Source organism: Oncorhynchus tshawytscha, linkage group LG14 (assembly GCF_018296145.1).
Source record: "Oncorhynchus tshawytscha isolate Ot180627B linkage group LG14, Otsh_v2.0, whole genome shotgun sequence".
Lineage (NCBI taxonomy): Eukaryota > Metazoa > Chordata > Actinopteri > Salmoniformes > Salmonidae > Oncorhynchus > Oncorhynchus tshawytscha.
In genome coordinates, this window is record NC_056442.1 from 8,923,091 (window position 1) to 8,940,642 (window position 17,552).

Below are 17,552 nucleotides of genomic sequence, written 5' to 3' on the forward strand. Positions count from 1 at the left end.
TCTTGAGCCAACAGTTTTTTGTTGTTGTTGTTGCTAAAAACCAATAGTGTTGTTTTTCCAACAAACAAGCACAATTTCACCAGTGGGGGGCAAAATAATGACACAGACAAATGCATGCACTTTCTACAGCAGCATGCGGTCCCATTATATTGCGTCTTTCCATTACCTTGGGGTATGGGTACTCCTGTGATCTGGGGTAGGGGCTGCCAGTGAACCGGGGCAGGAACATGTTGGGTACCAGGGTGTCGTTGATCATGAGGAAGGCCAGTCTCTCTCCGTCAGGTGACCACCAGTGGACTATGTGTGACTGCAGAATCTCCTCTAAAAACACAAGGTTGAAACTACACTATCATTTTTTCCCCTCCGGATCTAGTCCTATCCACGTGAATATAGGCTTCTTCTGTACACCAGCACTTGAAGTTGCTATATACTGTATAAGATCAATTTGTTGTTGTCAGTGAAGTTTAAGAGAAAGTTCGAATTTGTATCTGCATCAACTGGAAATCGGTGTTTTACACAAAACCTCGCTGAAAATATGTCAAAAGGATGACAAATTAAGAATCTTACTTTTTTTTTTATGGAACTTGATTTGGGTTGATGTAGATAAAAACATAAAATTGGTCTTAATTAAGTCAGGGCTACAATCCATCATTAAGGTGTAATTAATAAGTGCAAATGATGAATGAAATTGTCTCTGCTATCCCTGAGCATGGAACAATGTGTAGATTATGGCCCATTCATGAGGAAACTTAACACTGCTGTAGTGAAATAATGACATTCCTTCATCTATATTTAATTAACTTTGCTAAAAAAATTCTGAGTTAGTTCTCATTTATTCAATTATTCTTCGGAAATGGGACAAATATCGTTAGTAGTGTTAATTTTGAATTCTTATTCCATCCGTCCCCGAATGCGACTGAGAGCCGTTCAACTGTGAAAGTGATGAATTCCTTTGTGGCTGAACATTATTTATTTCCAATGCCTGGAATACCTTTCCTGACATTGTGTCCTTGGGTACGCCCTGAACCTGTAAATTGGCATTCAGACAAACCTTCATACAGCCAGTCAGCGATTCCATTAAATATGACTCCTTCCTCTCCCGACGAGGTAATCCTAAGAGAATTGCTCTGCACATCTGATTGGTAATAGATGTTGTTTTCAAAGATGTAGATCTGAAATGAGAGTAAGGAGAATTGCAATTGTGCTTTGCACGGTGGCTACAAAACGATAACACAGCAAAAGCCAGACTCTGATTCCCATCAGTATCCTGCTTCAATACAGCACTAGCTCACTGCCAGGGAAATATGGTAGTGATTTTATTTTAAATAATGACTTATTTCTATCTATGATCCATATCAGGAATTAAAGTGCACCATAATAGGTAGTACCACGCTCTCCGCAGCCGATGTGAGTAAAACCTTTAGACAGGTCAACCTTTAGACAGGTCAACATTCACAAGGCCGCAGATGGATTACCAGGACGTGTATTGCGAGCATGCGCTGACCAACTAGCAAGTGTCTTCACTGACATTTTCCAACCTCCCTGTTCGAGTCTGTAATACCAACATGTTTTAAGCAGACCACCATAGTGTCTGTGCCCAAGAACACTAAGTTAATTAACCTGTCTAAATGACTACCTAAATGTCTGTAGCCATGAAGTGCTTTGAAAGGCTGGTCATGGCTCACATCAATACCATCATCCCAGAAACAATAGACCCACTCCAATTTGCATACCGCCCCAACAGATCCACAGAGGATGCAATCTCTATTGCACTCCACACTGCCCTTTCCCACCTGGACAAAAGGAAAACCTATGTGAGAATGCTATTCACTGACTACAGCTCAGCATTCAACACCATAGTGCCCTCAAAGCTCATCAATAAGCTAAGGACTCTGGGACTAAACATCTCCCTCTGCAATTGGATCCTGGACTTCCTGACGGGCCACCCCCCAGGTGGTACAGTAAGGGTAGGTAACAACACATCCGTCACACTGATCCTCCTCACAGGGGCCCCTCAGGGGTGCGTGCTCAGCCCCCTCCTGTACTCCCTGCAATCCCTGCGTCTGACTGCAAGGCACTACAGAGGGTAGTGCGAACTGCCCAGTACATCACTGGGGCCAAGCTTCCTGCCATCCAGGACCTCTATACCAGGCGGTGTCAGAGGAAGGCCCAAAAAATTGTCAAAGATTCCAGCCACCCGAGTCATAGACTGTTCTCTCTGCTACCACACGGCAAGCGGTACCGGAGTGCCAAGTCTAGGTTCAAGATGCTTCTAAACAGCTTCTAGCCCCAAGCCATAAAAATCCTGAACATCTAGTCAAATGGTTGCCCAGACTATTTGCATTGCCCCCCCCCCTCCCCTCCCCACACCACAGACACTTTCTGTTGTCATCTGTGCATGGTCACTTTGATAACTCTACCTACATGTACATACTACCTCATCTGGCCCCGCACATTGACTCTGTACCAGCACCCCCCCTTGTATATATTGTTATTTTTTTGCTGCTGCTCTTTAATTACTTGTTACTTTTATCTCTTATTCTTATCTGTACTTTTTTGAAACTGCACTGTTGGTTAGGGGCGCGTAAATAAGCATTTCACTGTAAGGTCTACACCACACCTGTTGTATTCGGCGCATGTGGCTAATACAATTTGATTTGATTTGATAATGATGAATTATGATATATTGCTAAACTTCAGTATTCTCTTTTTCAAACAGTTCCTTGAACACGTTCACCTTTGTACCTTTTTAACGATCAAGTGTACGTCGTTAGGCCGCCAGATGTTCGGCCAGACAAAAATCACATGCTGGGTTTTGTTTGTGACCAAACAAACTCTGAACAGAGTAACAGAAGCTCAAAGATGTCTGGTCTGGATAAGTGTAGTCTGCATCCCCACCTGTAACAGGACCACCTGCTTTCAAAATGGCTGCCTTATATACAACAAATGGTGCTTTCTACTGTACCACAACTGGCCATCATAAGAAATATAAATACAGCAAATTTGATACCAACCCCGAGTGACACGACTGGGTTTGAAACCAGGTCTCCTGCATGCCATAAAAGCACATTCAACACATACTGATGGAACCCTGTACAAAAGCCGTCAATAATGCTCACACCTATCCATTTCTTTCATATTTGTGATGAGGCATCTATGACAGCCTAGGAGCTGTGCCCATAGGTTGATTTCCGATTGGGTGAAAGAGAGAGAGAGGGAAACGAGGAAGAGTATGGCATCATAGAAGAGGAGAGGGAGAGACTCACCAGCTGCTGTCCCTTCACACCCCAAGCTGCATGCTGGAGCACTGCATTCTGGACCTCCGGAGGATTCAACTCCCACACCTCCCTGAAACACAAGCACACACACAAAGGTACACAAAGACAGGCAGACAGACATGAACAAACCCCATCTGTTGTTGAACTAGAGGTGTCAAAGATGGGGTGTGTCATACATAATGCGGTATGTTCTTCAGCATGCATGTCAATACAAGACGCGAAGCATCAACCAGTCCATTCAGTCTCTTACCTTGTGTGGATGTTGTAAACAATGTACGATGCCGTATAGGAGTGTCTGTACACCTGAAATGAAAAGCATTGACAATTAACGTTACAATAAATAACAGACAACAATAAAGCATATATGATGCAAATGAATCATGTTAGAAACCACGTGTCGGGATTCCACAGTGTAATTATTTCCAAAAGGAATTGAAGACTGTGTTGGCCCGCACAGCTCAGGGAGCCAACGCAAGTCTTCAGTTGTCAGGTAAGGTTAATCACGCAAACTTGGCTGCACACCACCGATACTGCATAATAACAATGCATTACACAACTAAACAACATTTGCATCAGTCCATTCTCTAGGGAATCCCATTCTGGTGCAATGTTTCCAAGCCTTTGGTTGCCATGCGATCCAGCCATTAAAAAAATAGGAAATCAATGAGAGATCCTTGGTTAGGGCCTAAATATTTAAAACGGAAAACCACAAAGGATGAAGAAAGAATGAAGAAAGAGAAAGAAGATAAAACTCAATGAGGTTAGTACACCTGCCGTTAACCCAGGTGGTACAATCCGTTTTCTGATCAGAGCCTATTTGCTGTTTGGTCTCCTTCCCGGTCAGACTATGGGTGAATCTCAATTGTAATTTCCTTGAATCCTTGAGTCCTCTCTCCTCAACTCGTTCTCAAAACGCATTGAAACAGAAGACCGGCGATTTCTTTCGGACCATCTCCTGCTATGCATTCTCAGAAGGAGGTGAGGAGAGAGGAGGCGAGGAATCAAGGAATTGCAATTGAAATTATGCTTAGGGTCATGGGAAACACTGATTCATTCTGTAGCTGTTTGGTTATTTATATCATTATTTGTTTGGCTGAAAGGTGATCCATATCTCATACTACTCTGGTGGAAGACAATTGTATTCAGTTGACATTTGGTGCACTAATAACGCCCTGTGACGTTGTACTGTATGTGTTGACATGTTTATCTCTCGTAACTGTTATTTCAAAGTGTAAGGGTGATCAACAAACAACAGTCATTTAACGACTATTCATATCCTACCTGTTTCACTTCGTAAGCAAATAGCACATATTTCATGTCTGGAGAGAGAGAATATTTGGCTACTTTGAAAGACACCTAGGACAAGGGAAAGACAGAAGTCACAAATAATACATCTCAAGGTGAATAATACATATTGTACATAGATCTAGGAAGTATCTTGTACATAGATCTAGGAAGTATCTTGTGCACACAGTACATTGGGAAAGTATTCAGACCCCTTGACCTTCTCCATGTTTTGTTACGATACAGCCTTATTCTTAATCTACACACAACACCCCATAAGCAAAAACAGTGTTTGTCAAGCTTGTTTTCTTAAGGTCGTTGTACAAGCTTGACACAGCTGTATTTGGGGAGTTTCTTCCATTTCTCTCTGCAGATCCTCTCAAGCTCTGTAAGGTTGGATCGGGAGCGTTGCTGTAAAGCTATTTTCAGGTCTCAGAGATGTTCGATCGGGTTCAAGTCCGGGCTCTGGCTGGGCCACTCAAAGACATTCAGAGACTTGTCTCGAAGCCACTCCTGTGTTGTCTTGGCTGTGTGCTTAAGGTCGTTGTCCTCTTGGAAGGTGAACCTTTGCCCCAGTCTGAGGTCCTGAGTGCTATGGAGCAGGTTTTCATCAAGGATCTCTCTGCACTTTGCTTCATTCATCTTTCCCTCAATCCTGACTAGTCTCCCTGTCCCTGCCACTGAAAAACATCCCCACAGCATGATGCTGCCACCACCATGATTCACCGTAGGGATGGTGCCAGTTTTCCTCCAGGCTTGGCATTCAGGCCAAATAGTTCAATCTTGTTTTCATCAGACCAGAGAATCTTGTTTCTCATGGTCTGAGAGTCATTTAGGTGCATTTTGGCAAACTCTAAGCGGGCTGTCACGCTGCTTTTACTGAGGAGTTTCTTCCGTCTGGCCACTCTACCATAAAGGCCTGATTGGTGGAGTGCAGAAGAGATGGTTTACCTTCTGGAAGGTTCTCCTATCTCCACAGAGGAACTCTGGAGATCTGTCAGAGTGGCCATCGGGTTCTTGGTCACCTCTCTGACCAAGGCCCATCTCCCGCTGATTGCTGTTCAGTTTGGCTGGGCAGCCAGCTCTAGGATGTTTCTTGCTGGTTCCAAACTTCTCCCATTTAAGAATGATGAGGCCACTGTGTTTTTGGGGACCTTCAATGCTGCAGACATTTTTCTGGTACCCTTCCCCAGATCTGTGCCTCGACACAATCCTGTCTCGGAGCTCTACGGACAATTCCTTCGACCCCGGTGGCTTGGATTTTTTTCTCTGACATGCACTGTCAACTGTGGCTCCTTATATAGACAGGTGTGTGCCTTTCCAAATCATGTCCAATCAATTAAATTTACCACAGGTGGACTCCAATCAAGTTGTAGAAAAATCTTGAGGATGTTCAATGGAAACAGGATGCAGCTAAGCTCAATTTCGAGTCTCAAAGAAAAGGGTCTGAATACTTCTGTAAATAAGGTATTTATTTTTTATTTTTTTATTAATAATCCATTTTAGAATAAGTCTAACTTAACAAAATCTGGAAAAAGGGAAGGGGTCTGAATACTTTCCGAATGCACTGTGAATCTAAGAAGTAATTCAGATGACGGTAAACCAATACACAGCCTGTATACTGTACTTGGCCCCTTAGGGCCACCGTACTATTACAATCACAGGCATATGACCATTCCACACAAAATTGTTGCTAGCATGTATAAACATTAAACAGGGATTAATGGTGCCCTGCCTTCCGCACAGTTAGATTATTAAATGGCAAATAGAAAGTCTGCCAGTGACAGTACAAAGCCGCTTAGCCTTATGCAACACAGAAAACATGACCTGTCAGATGTTTGTTTTTTTAAACGATTATTATTATGTATTTTTTTACGATTTTTTTTTTCTCAAACAATATTAACCATACATAAACAAACGACAATAAACAGACAGACACAAATTTCAACAAACATCAATGACATCACACCTGCTCAGACGCACGTTCCCACCTCAATGTCTCACAACCACCCCCCATCCTTCATCCCCTGGAACTTTCCAGTGCTTGTAACAGTCTATGCCATTTGTTTCTCTGTAGCCCACACCTTTTCAATATTTAAATTGATTCATCACAATGCTACAGGAGGCAAATAATGACAATGTGCTCAGCTTTGATGTTTGTATGCAATATGGTACTGTGTTATGAATGCTGATGAGTCAATATGGTAATGGTAATTAATGCTGATGGGTCAATATGGTACTGTGTTATGAATGGTGATGGGTCAACATAGTACTGTGTTGTGAATGCTGATGGATCAATATGGTACTGTGTTATGAATGCTGATGTGTCAATATGGTATTGTGTTATGAATGCTGATGGATCAATATGGTATTGGGTTATGAATGCTGATGTGTCAATATGGTATTGTGTTATGAATGCTGATGGATCAATATGGTATTGCATTATGAATGCTGATGTGTCAATATGGTATTGTGTTATGAATGCTGATGGATCAATATGGTATTGCGTTATGAATGCTGATGTGTCAATATGGTATTGTGTTATGAATGCTGATGGATCAATATGGTTCTGTGTTATGAATGCTGATAGAGAAATATGGTTCTGTGTTATGAATGCTGATGGATCAATATGGTATTGCGTTATGAATTCTGATGGATCAATACGGTATTGTGTTATGAATGCTGATAGATCAATATGGTATTGCGTTATGAATTCTGATGGATCAATACGGTATTGTGTTATGAATGCTGATAGATCAATATGGTATTGCGTTATGAATTCTGATGGATCAATACGGTATTGTGTTATGAATGCTGATGTGTCAATATGGTATTGTGTTATGAATTCTGATGGGTCAATATGGTATTGTGTTATGAATTCTGATGGGTCAATACGTTATTGTGTTTTGAATGCTGATGGATCAATAGAGTAGTGTGTTTTGAATGCTGATGGATCAATACGGTATTGTGTTATGAATGCTGATCGATCAATATGGTATTGTGTTATGAATGCTGATGGATCAATATGGTATTGTGTTATGAATGCTGATGGATCAATATGGTATTGTGTTATGAATGCTGATGGATAAATTTTGTATTGTGTTATGAATGCTAATGGATCAATATGGTTCTGTGTTATGAATGCTGATGGATCAATATGGTTCTGTGTTATGAATGCTGATGGGTCTATATGGCACTGTGATATGAATGCTGATGTGTCGATATGGTGTTGTGTTATGAATGTCAATTGAGATTAGGGAGGGGGGTCCATAGGTGGCAAGCTACTTACAAATGTGCTATTTCTCAGGATCATTTCTGTTTCATTTAAAGCAAAGTTGAACTTGATGACGTGGCCGTCTCGGTTCCTGTACAAAACCTCTGAATCTGTAAAATAATACAAGAAAAATGTTGTCAAATGTTCATTGATAACCATATTTTAGATAAGAAGAAGAAAAAAAGCATACACATTCTGATCCATGTCAGACCCCAAATAGAGAGAGGGAGAAGGAGATGGAGAGAGGGGGGAGTGGGTTCTCTTAGTCCCCCATCGCTAGACTGACTGGCACTTCATTTTCCAGCAGTTCCTTTCAAGAGTGCCTCTCCTCATTTCCACTGAGCAAAACCTTTTTGACCTGCAGTCAGCCAGCCAGCCAGCCACATTACCGCAATGGCTTCCTTTGATTTGGCATTACAAATCTCACTCTCTATCTTTAGGAATATGGCTCCCAATTCACTGTTGTTGCTCTGAGTAAAAATGTGGTCTTAAATGCAGCTACATAACTGGTATGATAAATCATGCAGAACGAGTGTAATACACATTAAATTATAGAACTGAATTCCTCAAATCAACACAAAGCAACAATAGAACATTTAATACAAATCTACAACGCCACCTGGCAATGCTCAAATGTGTTAAATGGCAAGGACATTGCGAGGTCTGGAACATTAGCTTACTGCTTGTAAATCCACCTTTGTGTTTTCACTCAAAACATCTCACAAAAACATGCCAAAGCATGAATTATTCTGGAGGGGCGGTTCCTAAAACGTGGAGGATGTACTGTACATGTCTAACTGATCCATTGGGAGGTTGATGGAGAGGAGTAGGAAGCTACATGCTTCACAGATCCAACACAATTGTAATATTTGAATGACACCTCAGCTTGTACTTTTGACATGATAATACTGGTAAACCATGATGATATTCCAGCAACTATGGTGGATGTGTAACCAGGCCAGCGCAGTACAGCTTGGCTCAGACTGGCTCAGTAGTGTGAAAAGGGTAGCCTACTACAGGGTTTCCTGAAGTCGGTCCAGGGGCCCTCCGTGGGTGTACGTTTTGGTTTTTGCCCTAGCTACCACACAGCTGAATCAAATAATCAAAGTTTCATGACGAGTTGGCTATTTGAATCAGCTGTGTTGTCATAGGGCAAAAAAACAAAACGTGTGCCCAGCAAGGGCCCCAGGGCCAGGTTTGAGAAACCCTGGCCTACTATAGACCATTTAGTCATACTTTGAGTTCAGGAGAACTAGGAATAACACAACCAACAAGCCCAGTTCGAAGATTGTAGCCTATGTGGTGAGTCACATTATCTAGCTGGAGCTCATGTGACTCTATAACCTTTAAATGGCCCGTTCGCTTAGCCACTGCAGTCTCTGCCTCAGTGACATCATTAGAAATATATTTTTACTCAGTTAATGAAAATCCCTCCTATGTCCACAAGGCTAGGCAATTATAATATTTAGATAGCCTTCCTCACATGACATTCAACCATTATCTGTGTAGACCATGATCAGGTAAAAGGTGTGTTCCCGTGTGGCTCAAATGATGGAGTAAGGCACTAGCAAGGTCAGAATTATGAGATAGATTCCTGCTGGGGCCACCCATGTGAAAATGTATGCACTTTGGATAAAAGCTCCTGCTAAAAATATGTCTTCCAATTTGAGATACTACGACGGTATTCATGATTAATAGAAATACTGTGTCAGTCACCAAAACTTGGACATGAGAATATATATGACTACAGAGTTGAGGAAGAATAATGCATTATTACAGAGACATGTCAGAGGTTATGGAATCACATATGTTGGTAGTCATGATCACGCTGGGCACGTGTATGGACAAGCTAATAGGGTATGACTGTGGTGATGAAGTTGATGCTATATTGAATCACTCATCATATCCCCCAGGGTATACCTACCACAGCTTCCAGTCTAATGTCTCTAATTATAGTATCATTTACACTTCATATTCTATGTTTATGGACGACCACTTCACATTCTATATGTTCGGACAACCACATTTGAACGGGGTAAACAGAGTGTACGTGATGTTCACATTTCCGAGGTTATAATTGGCATGAACACTGTATCCTCTTCCCTGATTAAAATGCAGGAAGACGTGTTCTGACTACTATGTTGTGTGAAAATGTAGGGTTTAGTTCTCATTTACATAAGTCACATATACAGTACATCTCACTGGCCAGAACAAACCGTTCTTTATCCTTCCCCAGACTGTAGAGAATCATATACACCGCGTACAATATATTCAGGAAATCGGGTTACACAAATGAATTGTATGAGATTGAAATCAATTGTTGGGATGCAGGTTGTTTGGAATTTAATGTAGTGTATGCACTAGAAAATAACAAGGGCCATACTACATATCATGATCAGCAAGAGTATGTTTACTACTACAACACTGCTTACAACATGTGAAATGAACACGACATGTGATACACAGTTAGTACTGATCATTTCAAACAAGGTGTTAAAAAAAAGTACAATTCAGTTAACGAGTTTGATGATGGTAATAGCCTAAACCTGAGCAGCTTCTCTACGGGGTTCTGTCTACTTAGAAACAGTCTGATAGTGTTGTAGCATAGCACGCTAGCAGCAGGCAGACAGGGAGCACTCACCAAGATAATCCCCCCAAAATGTAATGAGTTCCTAGCAGGAACTGTCTCTGAAACTGTGCCATGGCAGACCACTGACTTTCACCATTACATGACTGTCTGTCTTTCTTTATGTCTGTCTTCATACCACCTGTTAGCTTGGCTCTAATCTCACCAATATTTACCACTATAACGTAATGTCAGCTAACATGAGCGAGGTGGTGATGATGAAATCACTAGTCATGATTTTTCTCACAGTGTTTTATGGGGGGCTGGCAAAGTTTTATTGATGTGTCCTACAGAAGGAGAAACGTCAGCATGAGCGGACGAGGGGGCGGACGATATGGCTTGATCCATCACGGAAGGCGTTGTGAAAAACGACGGGAGGCCCATAAGAGTTAATGCAGTCCATCAGGTCAACACAGTGGGCGAGAAGGCATCACACTCCAATCCCCATAATGAGAATCAACAGGCGACTGAAAAAGTCATTTGTATTTGCTACCCTTGGATGGAAAAGCTCTCCGCAGGCTTCCAGGCCTCCATTTCATACACAGGCTGGAAGACAGCCCGCTCGCTGTGGCCAAGAAGATCGAAGAGGAACCACACTAGCTCAGGCTCAGGCAACAGAACAGACACCAGCGCTGCCACCCCAAATTATTCTCTCACACTATTATGAAACCTGCTAGGTTTTGGAGAAAGGGGTATTGTCCTGGATATGGGGCTGGGAGATTTGACCTGAGAGTATATCCCAGAGGGGCTCCCAGTGATGGCTTGAGATAGAGTCCACCCTGTTTTGGCAAACCGGCCAGAATTGAGGCATGACTGGGAGGCCATCTGTTTTACTGAAACTGGTCAGGAGGTGTTGCTCCCATGCCATACTAAACTCTCAGCTGTCATTATAGCTCACGATGAGATGGAAGCTTGCAGGAATACTCCCATGCTTGAGCTTCTGAGTGAAACAACGTTGAAAATGTATAACAACAAACTAAAATCTATGATTTAATCGTTTCTTTATGATTCTAGGATCACATTAAGAGAATGGAATCTCTGTCACCCTCATCCGACTAGCAGATAGACTGTAGCGTAATATCTTCAAAAAACTAGCCAATCTGTCCACACCCTTTCTCTTCTAATATAGTAGCCTCCTGGGCAGACCCTTTGTGGGATTGACGAGGGCTTAAAAAACCTTTTCATGTGAGACTCAATCCGATCGAGAGGATAGGGATCAGTCTAAAGGCTTCGTTACAACAGGAATGTTGGACGGTTATCCTGAAAGTACTTACCACTTATCCACCTGGCCTCAGGGTCGTGCACCAAGAACTCTGGCTTGAACAGGTCCAGCACAGTAAGTCTGGAGTTAGCCGCACCAGGAAGTTCCACTGCAAATAGGATAACAGTGTCAGGCCAGTTATCAAAATACGGATATTACAGCCTGATGAGGATAAAATCACACGGGAAAATAACTGATATTCATACACACATAACAGTTAATATTACCCTGATCATGAAACTGTTTTGAAAAACTCAGGGCGCTGGCTACATAACCTGACCTGGAAAAATTCTGATTCTTATATTCTGTTAGTTAGAATACAGGCCTACAGTAAATATGACCCTAAAAAATAAACCCCATGAGGTCTCTTGGTCCCCTGGTGGGTACAGTACCTGGTGTGAGAACAAAGACAGACATGGTGATGAGGGAGCAAACTGCCACTATGACCAGCAGGGAGATGGCTATTCCTTTGTAGTTCCTCGATTCAGGGCTTACTTGCACAAAGTCCTGGAAAAAACACATGAAGCAAACTGAGAACACTCTTCAACTAACAAATGTAATGATTACTATCAGACATAAACATGTTTGGTACTAGAGGTTCCGATGAAACATAGAGGCTCTTGTGGAACGGGGAAATACTGTGTTCCCTATGCACTTGTGAATTGTTAATAAAACAATATTGTAAGATTCTAATTCTAAATTGGAATTAAGTAGAGTCCACTTTTGGTGTCAGCAATGGGATCCAACCCCACCACTTCCTACAATATAATCCCTAATATAATTACAGTGCCAGGCAGTCACTGCAAGCTTATGGTTTAATAAAATGCGATCAGACTGCTATCAATGGACATGTCTTTGTCTCAAAGCAGTAGGCGTCCACCTTTTCAGGATGAACATTCTGAATATGCCAAAGTGAATAGGTGTGTGTCGAGTAAATATTTTGACTGACCAGAGCTGATGTGATTAGAGCTGAGAGGTGTACAGATGGGTGTTACAGTACACCACCTAGCCTTCCCTTCGCAGCACATAAGGGACGCAGGGAGGGCAGAGAGTGGTGGAAACACAAACTATCGATTGCTCTCAAGGAGCTATCTCCAGAGAGGATACTCCCCGAGACATTCAAATGGCCCTTTCATTTCTCCTCTAAAAACACTGAGTCATAGCCACTGAGTCATAGAGGGAGACCGTTTTAACCTGGCTTGATGCATCGATTTCTGGGTATGTCTATATTCTATACATAAATACATTATGTCCATTTAATCCAATGTTGGTAATTATATAGAATTACAGCTGTACATGGTTGGTTGAATTGATTTGGGTAAGAATGCAGAATTACTGTAAAAGCATACCGGATTAACGTGATTGGCTCACAGCCTGTAACCTTTGACCTGTTAACGTAACATGTATAACAACTATAAAACCAAACAGATTTTTGGTAAATGCGGTTCTAGGTGTTTTTTCATCCTTTGCTAGTTTGTCATGAGGTGGTTAAAACAATTCAGTAAAGAAAATAGTTGGGGACGGCAACATCTGGACAATCATGTTTCCTGCCTGTTACATGTTTCCTGCCTGTTACAACGACGCAAATAGACAAGCAAGGATGCAAAACAGACAGGCAGTCCAGCGCAAGGTAATCAACACCGTAAGTAACACCCGTAACGTGAGACACTGCTGGGCAGACAAACATACTAACGAGGTCATGTTGCAGGCAATTGTGGCGTTCCATTAATCTAATGATAACACTGAGAAGCATGAGTCATGGCTCTGTGAGTCCGAACCTGTTCGTCGAGCCTACTATGGAGAACCTTCTGTGCTTTCCCAAGAAACCAGTTAAGGAGAACATTGTGTTCACCGGAAGCAGAACCTTACTAGCCTGGATTTAAAGTGAATTCACAAAATGTAAATAGAACAATTTAGTTTGGATCCAGACTAGAACGTACAGCTGTAGAAAAAGCTGTGAGAAATCTACTGTACAAAAAAAAAAACACTTTGTACACATCATCCAGTAGAATAGTGATTTTTTTTGACAGACCATCTTCTCAAGGCACTGGGATTTACAGAGAGCAGGGAGGATTCCCCATGCAGTCACTGAGTCTCATTAACTTCCTGACTATGTGCCAGCCACTACAAACAAGTGCAATTAGGGCGAGTGAGGCCTTGCCAAGTCCTTACAGAACACATCTCCCCTCCACTCTGCTGTCAGACTCTTCTTGTTTGTGACCACAGGGCCACCTGTCACTGCCTGGCCCCTAATGACCCCTTTTATGACTCCCAATTCATAACAGATATTCATGTAAAGCTAGCTCTGGTCCAGGGTGTTAGTGGGACTTGCTAATGCTGAGCCTGTGAAGGAAAACACACTCACACCCAGGACTAGAGCTAATATGAATATAATATTTACAGATACGTGCCAAGAAAATAGATGGATTTGATTTCCCAAGGCCCCCAACTCAGCCTTAACTCAGTCTGACCTGTCATGAACATATTGAATCAAACAGGTAGGTGGAGTTACCCTTGGGCCCTATACAGTACATACCCATAACTCCCTACTGGGCAGCTTTCAGTGAATTTTGAATTATTTAGAGGTTAGTTGTACTGTTGTAGTGGTTTCATTATGAGATCTGTTGGCAGTACATTCAGCTAGCCAGCCTCACCATACATCAGAGCGGAGCTGTAGACAGGTATAGACTAGTAATGTCTCACTCTCTCCCTCTAGTTCACTGTATTCAGCCCATTGAAAATAGGACCATGATGTGAGTGCAAAATAAGCAGCCTATAGGGAAGTCAGAGACCTGGCAGTGTGGTGCAAGACAACAACCTCTCCCTCAATGTCAGCAAGACAAAGGAGTGGATCGTGAACTACAGGAAACGGAGGGGCGAGCATGCCCCTATTTACATCTACGGGGCTGTAATGGAGTGGGTCGACAGCTCCAAGTTCCTCAGTGTCCACATCACTGAGGAATTAACATGGTCCACACACACCAGTACAGTTGGGTAGAGGGCAAGTCAGTGCCTCTTTCCTCTCAGGATGCTGAAAAGATTTGCCATGGGTCCTCAGATCTTTCTAATGTTCTACAGCTTCACCATTAAGAGCATCTTGACTGGCTGCATCACCGATTGGTATGGCAACGGCAAGGAACCCGACTGCAAGGCGCTACAGAGGGTAGTGAGTACAGCCTAGTACATCACTAGGGCCGAGCTCCCTGTCACCCAGGACACATTTCAAAAGACTCCAGCCATCAAGCCGTAGACTGTTCTCTCTGTTACCGCATAGCAAGCGGTACCAGTGCACCAAATCTGTAACCAACAGGAGCCTGAACAGCTTCTACTTCCCAAGCCATAAGATGGCTACCCAGACTACCTGCATTGACCCTTGTTTTGCTCTCTTGCACTGACTCTATGCACACACCCTGGACTCTTCCCACACACTCACACATACTTACACGGACATCCCAACACACACATACACACACATAGCACACGCACGCATGCATACTGGCACCCCACAACCACAATCACACACACATTCACACACACCATACGCTGCTGCTACTGTCTATTATCTGCATTATCCTGTTGCCTAGTCACTTTACCCCTACCTAACTGTACATAGATACTAGTGGGGTTTTTTGTGTGTTTGTTTTTTTACAAAATCTAAGTCTTATTTTACATACGGTGAGCAATATGTTTGGAACATCGAATCACAATAAAATCACAGTATCGATTTGTAATATACAAAACGTCTCATATATCATACATATCACATAGCATAATCGGCCAACTAAGTATCGTGATCATATCGTATGGTGAGGTCCCTGGCAATTCCCAGCTCTAATAGCTACCTAAAGTCTCAGTACTGGTACTCCCACGCTACCTGTGCCTGTTACTGTTATTCATTATTCACAGTGTATTTATTCTTCGTGTCACTATGTACATTTTTCATGACATTTTGTATCATTATCTTAACTCTACATTGTTGGAAAAGGATCCCGCAAGCAAGCATTTCATTGTTAGACTTCACCGGTAGAAACATGTGACAAATAACATGTTTTTTTGATTTGAGAATAGACTACTACACTATGACCTCCAGTCATTAGGGGCATTCTCCTTTGGTTGTGTCGGGACAACCTTCAGAGTTCAAATATGCATCTAGGCCACACACTTATGAGGACAGTTCTATCAATGTCAGAGTATTAAGGGAAAGGTTGAGCATGTCACACACATCACACACACACAGAGGGCCAGATTTGTATAATGCTCCTAATCCAGGGAAGATATATAATAAATCATGTTCTTTCCTACTGAGACTACATGTCTGTCAATAGGATTTCCGCTGTACTCACCAGCTGCCTGAGCAGTCACTGCAGAGCACTGGGCTTTAAAAGTCCCAGAGTATTTGTTAAACACACATCGGAGCTATCCTTCTACTTATCAAAGACAGATAAAGCCCAAGCAGGGTTCTGGCCAAATTCTCCTGAAACCGCCTAAAACTGTGTTTGAAAACGGGAATCATTAATGAAAACCAGAGAATAAGGCCGGTATGAACTGCAGTCCATTGGTTTTACATAACATTAAACAATCTAGATTAAACAGCAGGGGCTGGCTGAGGAACTCTACTCCTTCTCAATGTGTTCGGCTAATGAAAGGATTTGTACAACAAACATACAATGATTGTCAGTTGTGTAAGAGATCTCAGAGATTCCCTGACATCGAATCACCATTTGGGGAGCGTTTTTCAGCATGCCTACATTTGTATACAAACCTGACCATAGTTATTTCCAAAATGTGCAATGGGCTAAATTATTTCCTTTGTCCCTGTATATGAAGTTTATCATCTTCATGGATCCCAGAGAGCTGGAGTTACCACATGGCAGGGTTGGTCGGACACACACACACACACACACACACACACACACACACACGCACACACGCGCTCGCACGCGCACACACACACACACACACATATATTAAGAAATCTCCCTCTACTCAATAGCACTTCCTACTCAGACAACTACAATAGCAGTTAGAGCTTTGGGCCTAGAGCTGGGCGATATGGACAAAAATCCGTATTGCAATAAATAATAATTTTTAATTTGTGTGGTAATGATAAATAGGTTACATGTATAACATTATTACGCAGCATCCTTTAAACTAATACTACTAGTTTGATGGTTGTAGCCTTTCATTGTCCCATTAACGATCACCCATATTAGCAATCACATTTCATTTCAAACTTCATATTTCTCTGGTATAGGCTACTAATCAAAATGAATGATATCAGTATGGGCTGTGTCGATCATTTTCGGGTTTATCATCCCAGCTCTAGTTCAGCCAGTAACCAAAAGGTCGCTGGGTTCAAATCCCAGAGAAGACAAGGTAAAAGATATGCTGATGTGTCCTTGAACAAGGCACTTAACCCTAATTGCCCCAGGGTCGTCGTTGATAACCGCAGACCCTGGCCGCGTGTACCCAACTCTCCAAGGGTGTCTCAGAGGGAGTTAGCCAGGGAGGATATGCAAAAAAATGGATTTTCTATTCACACATGCGTATAATGCACACTTGTACATGTGTGAAATAGGACAAATATAAGCACCCACCAAATTATTACTATTATTAGTTATTAATAGGAATCACTTTCAAGTAATAAGATCTCACCTTGAAATAAGTGAATTGCCTAGGAGAATGATCAGTGTGTCTTGGTCTTGAATCCATGAGATGTACATATCTAATGTGAATATCAACTAAACTTATGTTAGATTGAAGCTACACATAACTGAATGGGGGTTTACTAACTGAGGTTGACACATCTGTAATGAGACTAAGTATATG

The 17,552-nt window shown here is 42.1% G+C and overlaps 1 protein-coding gene across 2 annotated transcripts in view; it reads right to left on the reverse strand.

Moving 5' to 3' along the window:
* Nucleotides 1-17,552, reverse strand: part of LOC112266484 (inactive dipeptidyl peptidase 10) — a 50,073-nt gene that overhangs the window by 11,747 nt on the left and 20,774 nt on the right. For both annotated transcript variants that reach the window (XM_024443978.2, XM_024443979.2), the window contains exons 2-9: nucleotides 12,116-12,230; nucleotides 11,737-11,832; nucleotides 7,852-7,946; nucleotides 4,560-4,634; nucleotides 3,529-3,581; nucleotides 3,267-3,348; nucleotides 1,052-1,172; nucleotides 167-321 (exon numbers count right to left, since the gene is read on the reverse strand). In XM_024443978.2, coding sequence (XP_024299746.1) covers nucleotides 167-321; nucleotides 1,052-1,172; nucleotides 3,267-3,348; nucleotides 3,529-3,581; nucleotides 4,560-4,634; nucleotides 7,852-7,946; nucleotides 11,737-11,832; nucleotides 12,116-12,230 — 792 coding nt within the window. The remainder of the gene's footprint in view (nucleotides 1-166; nucleotides 322-1,051; nucleotides 1,173-3,266; nucleotides 3,349-3,528; nucleotides 3,582-4,559; nucleotides 4,635-7,851; nucleotides 7,947-11,736; nucleotides 11,833-12,115; nucleotides 12,231-17,552) is intronic.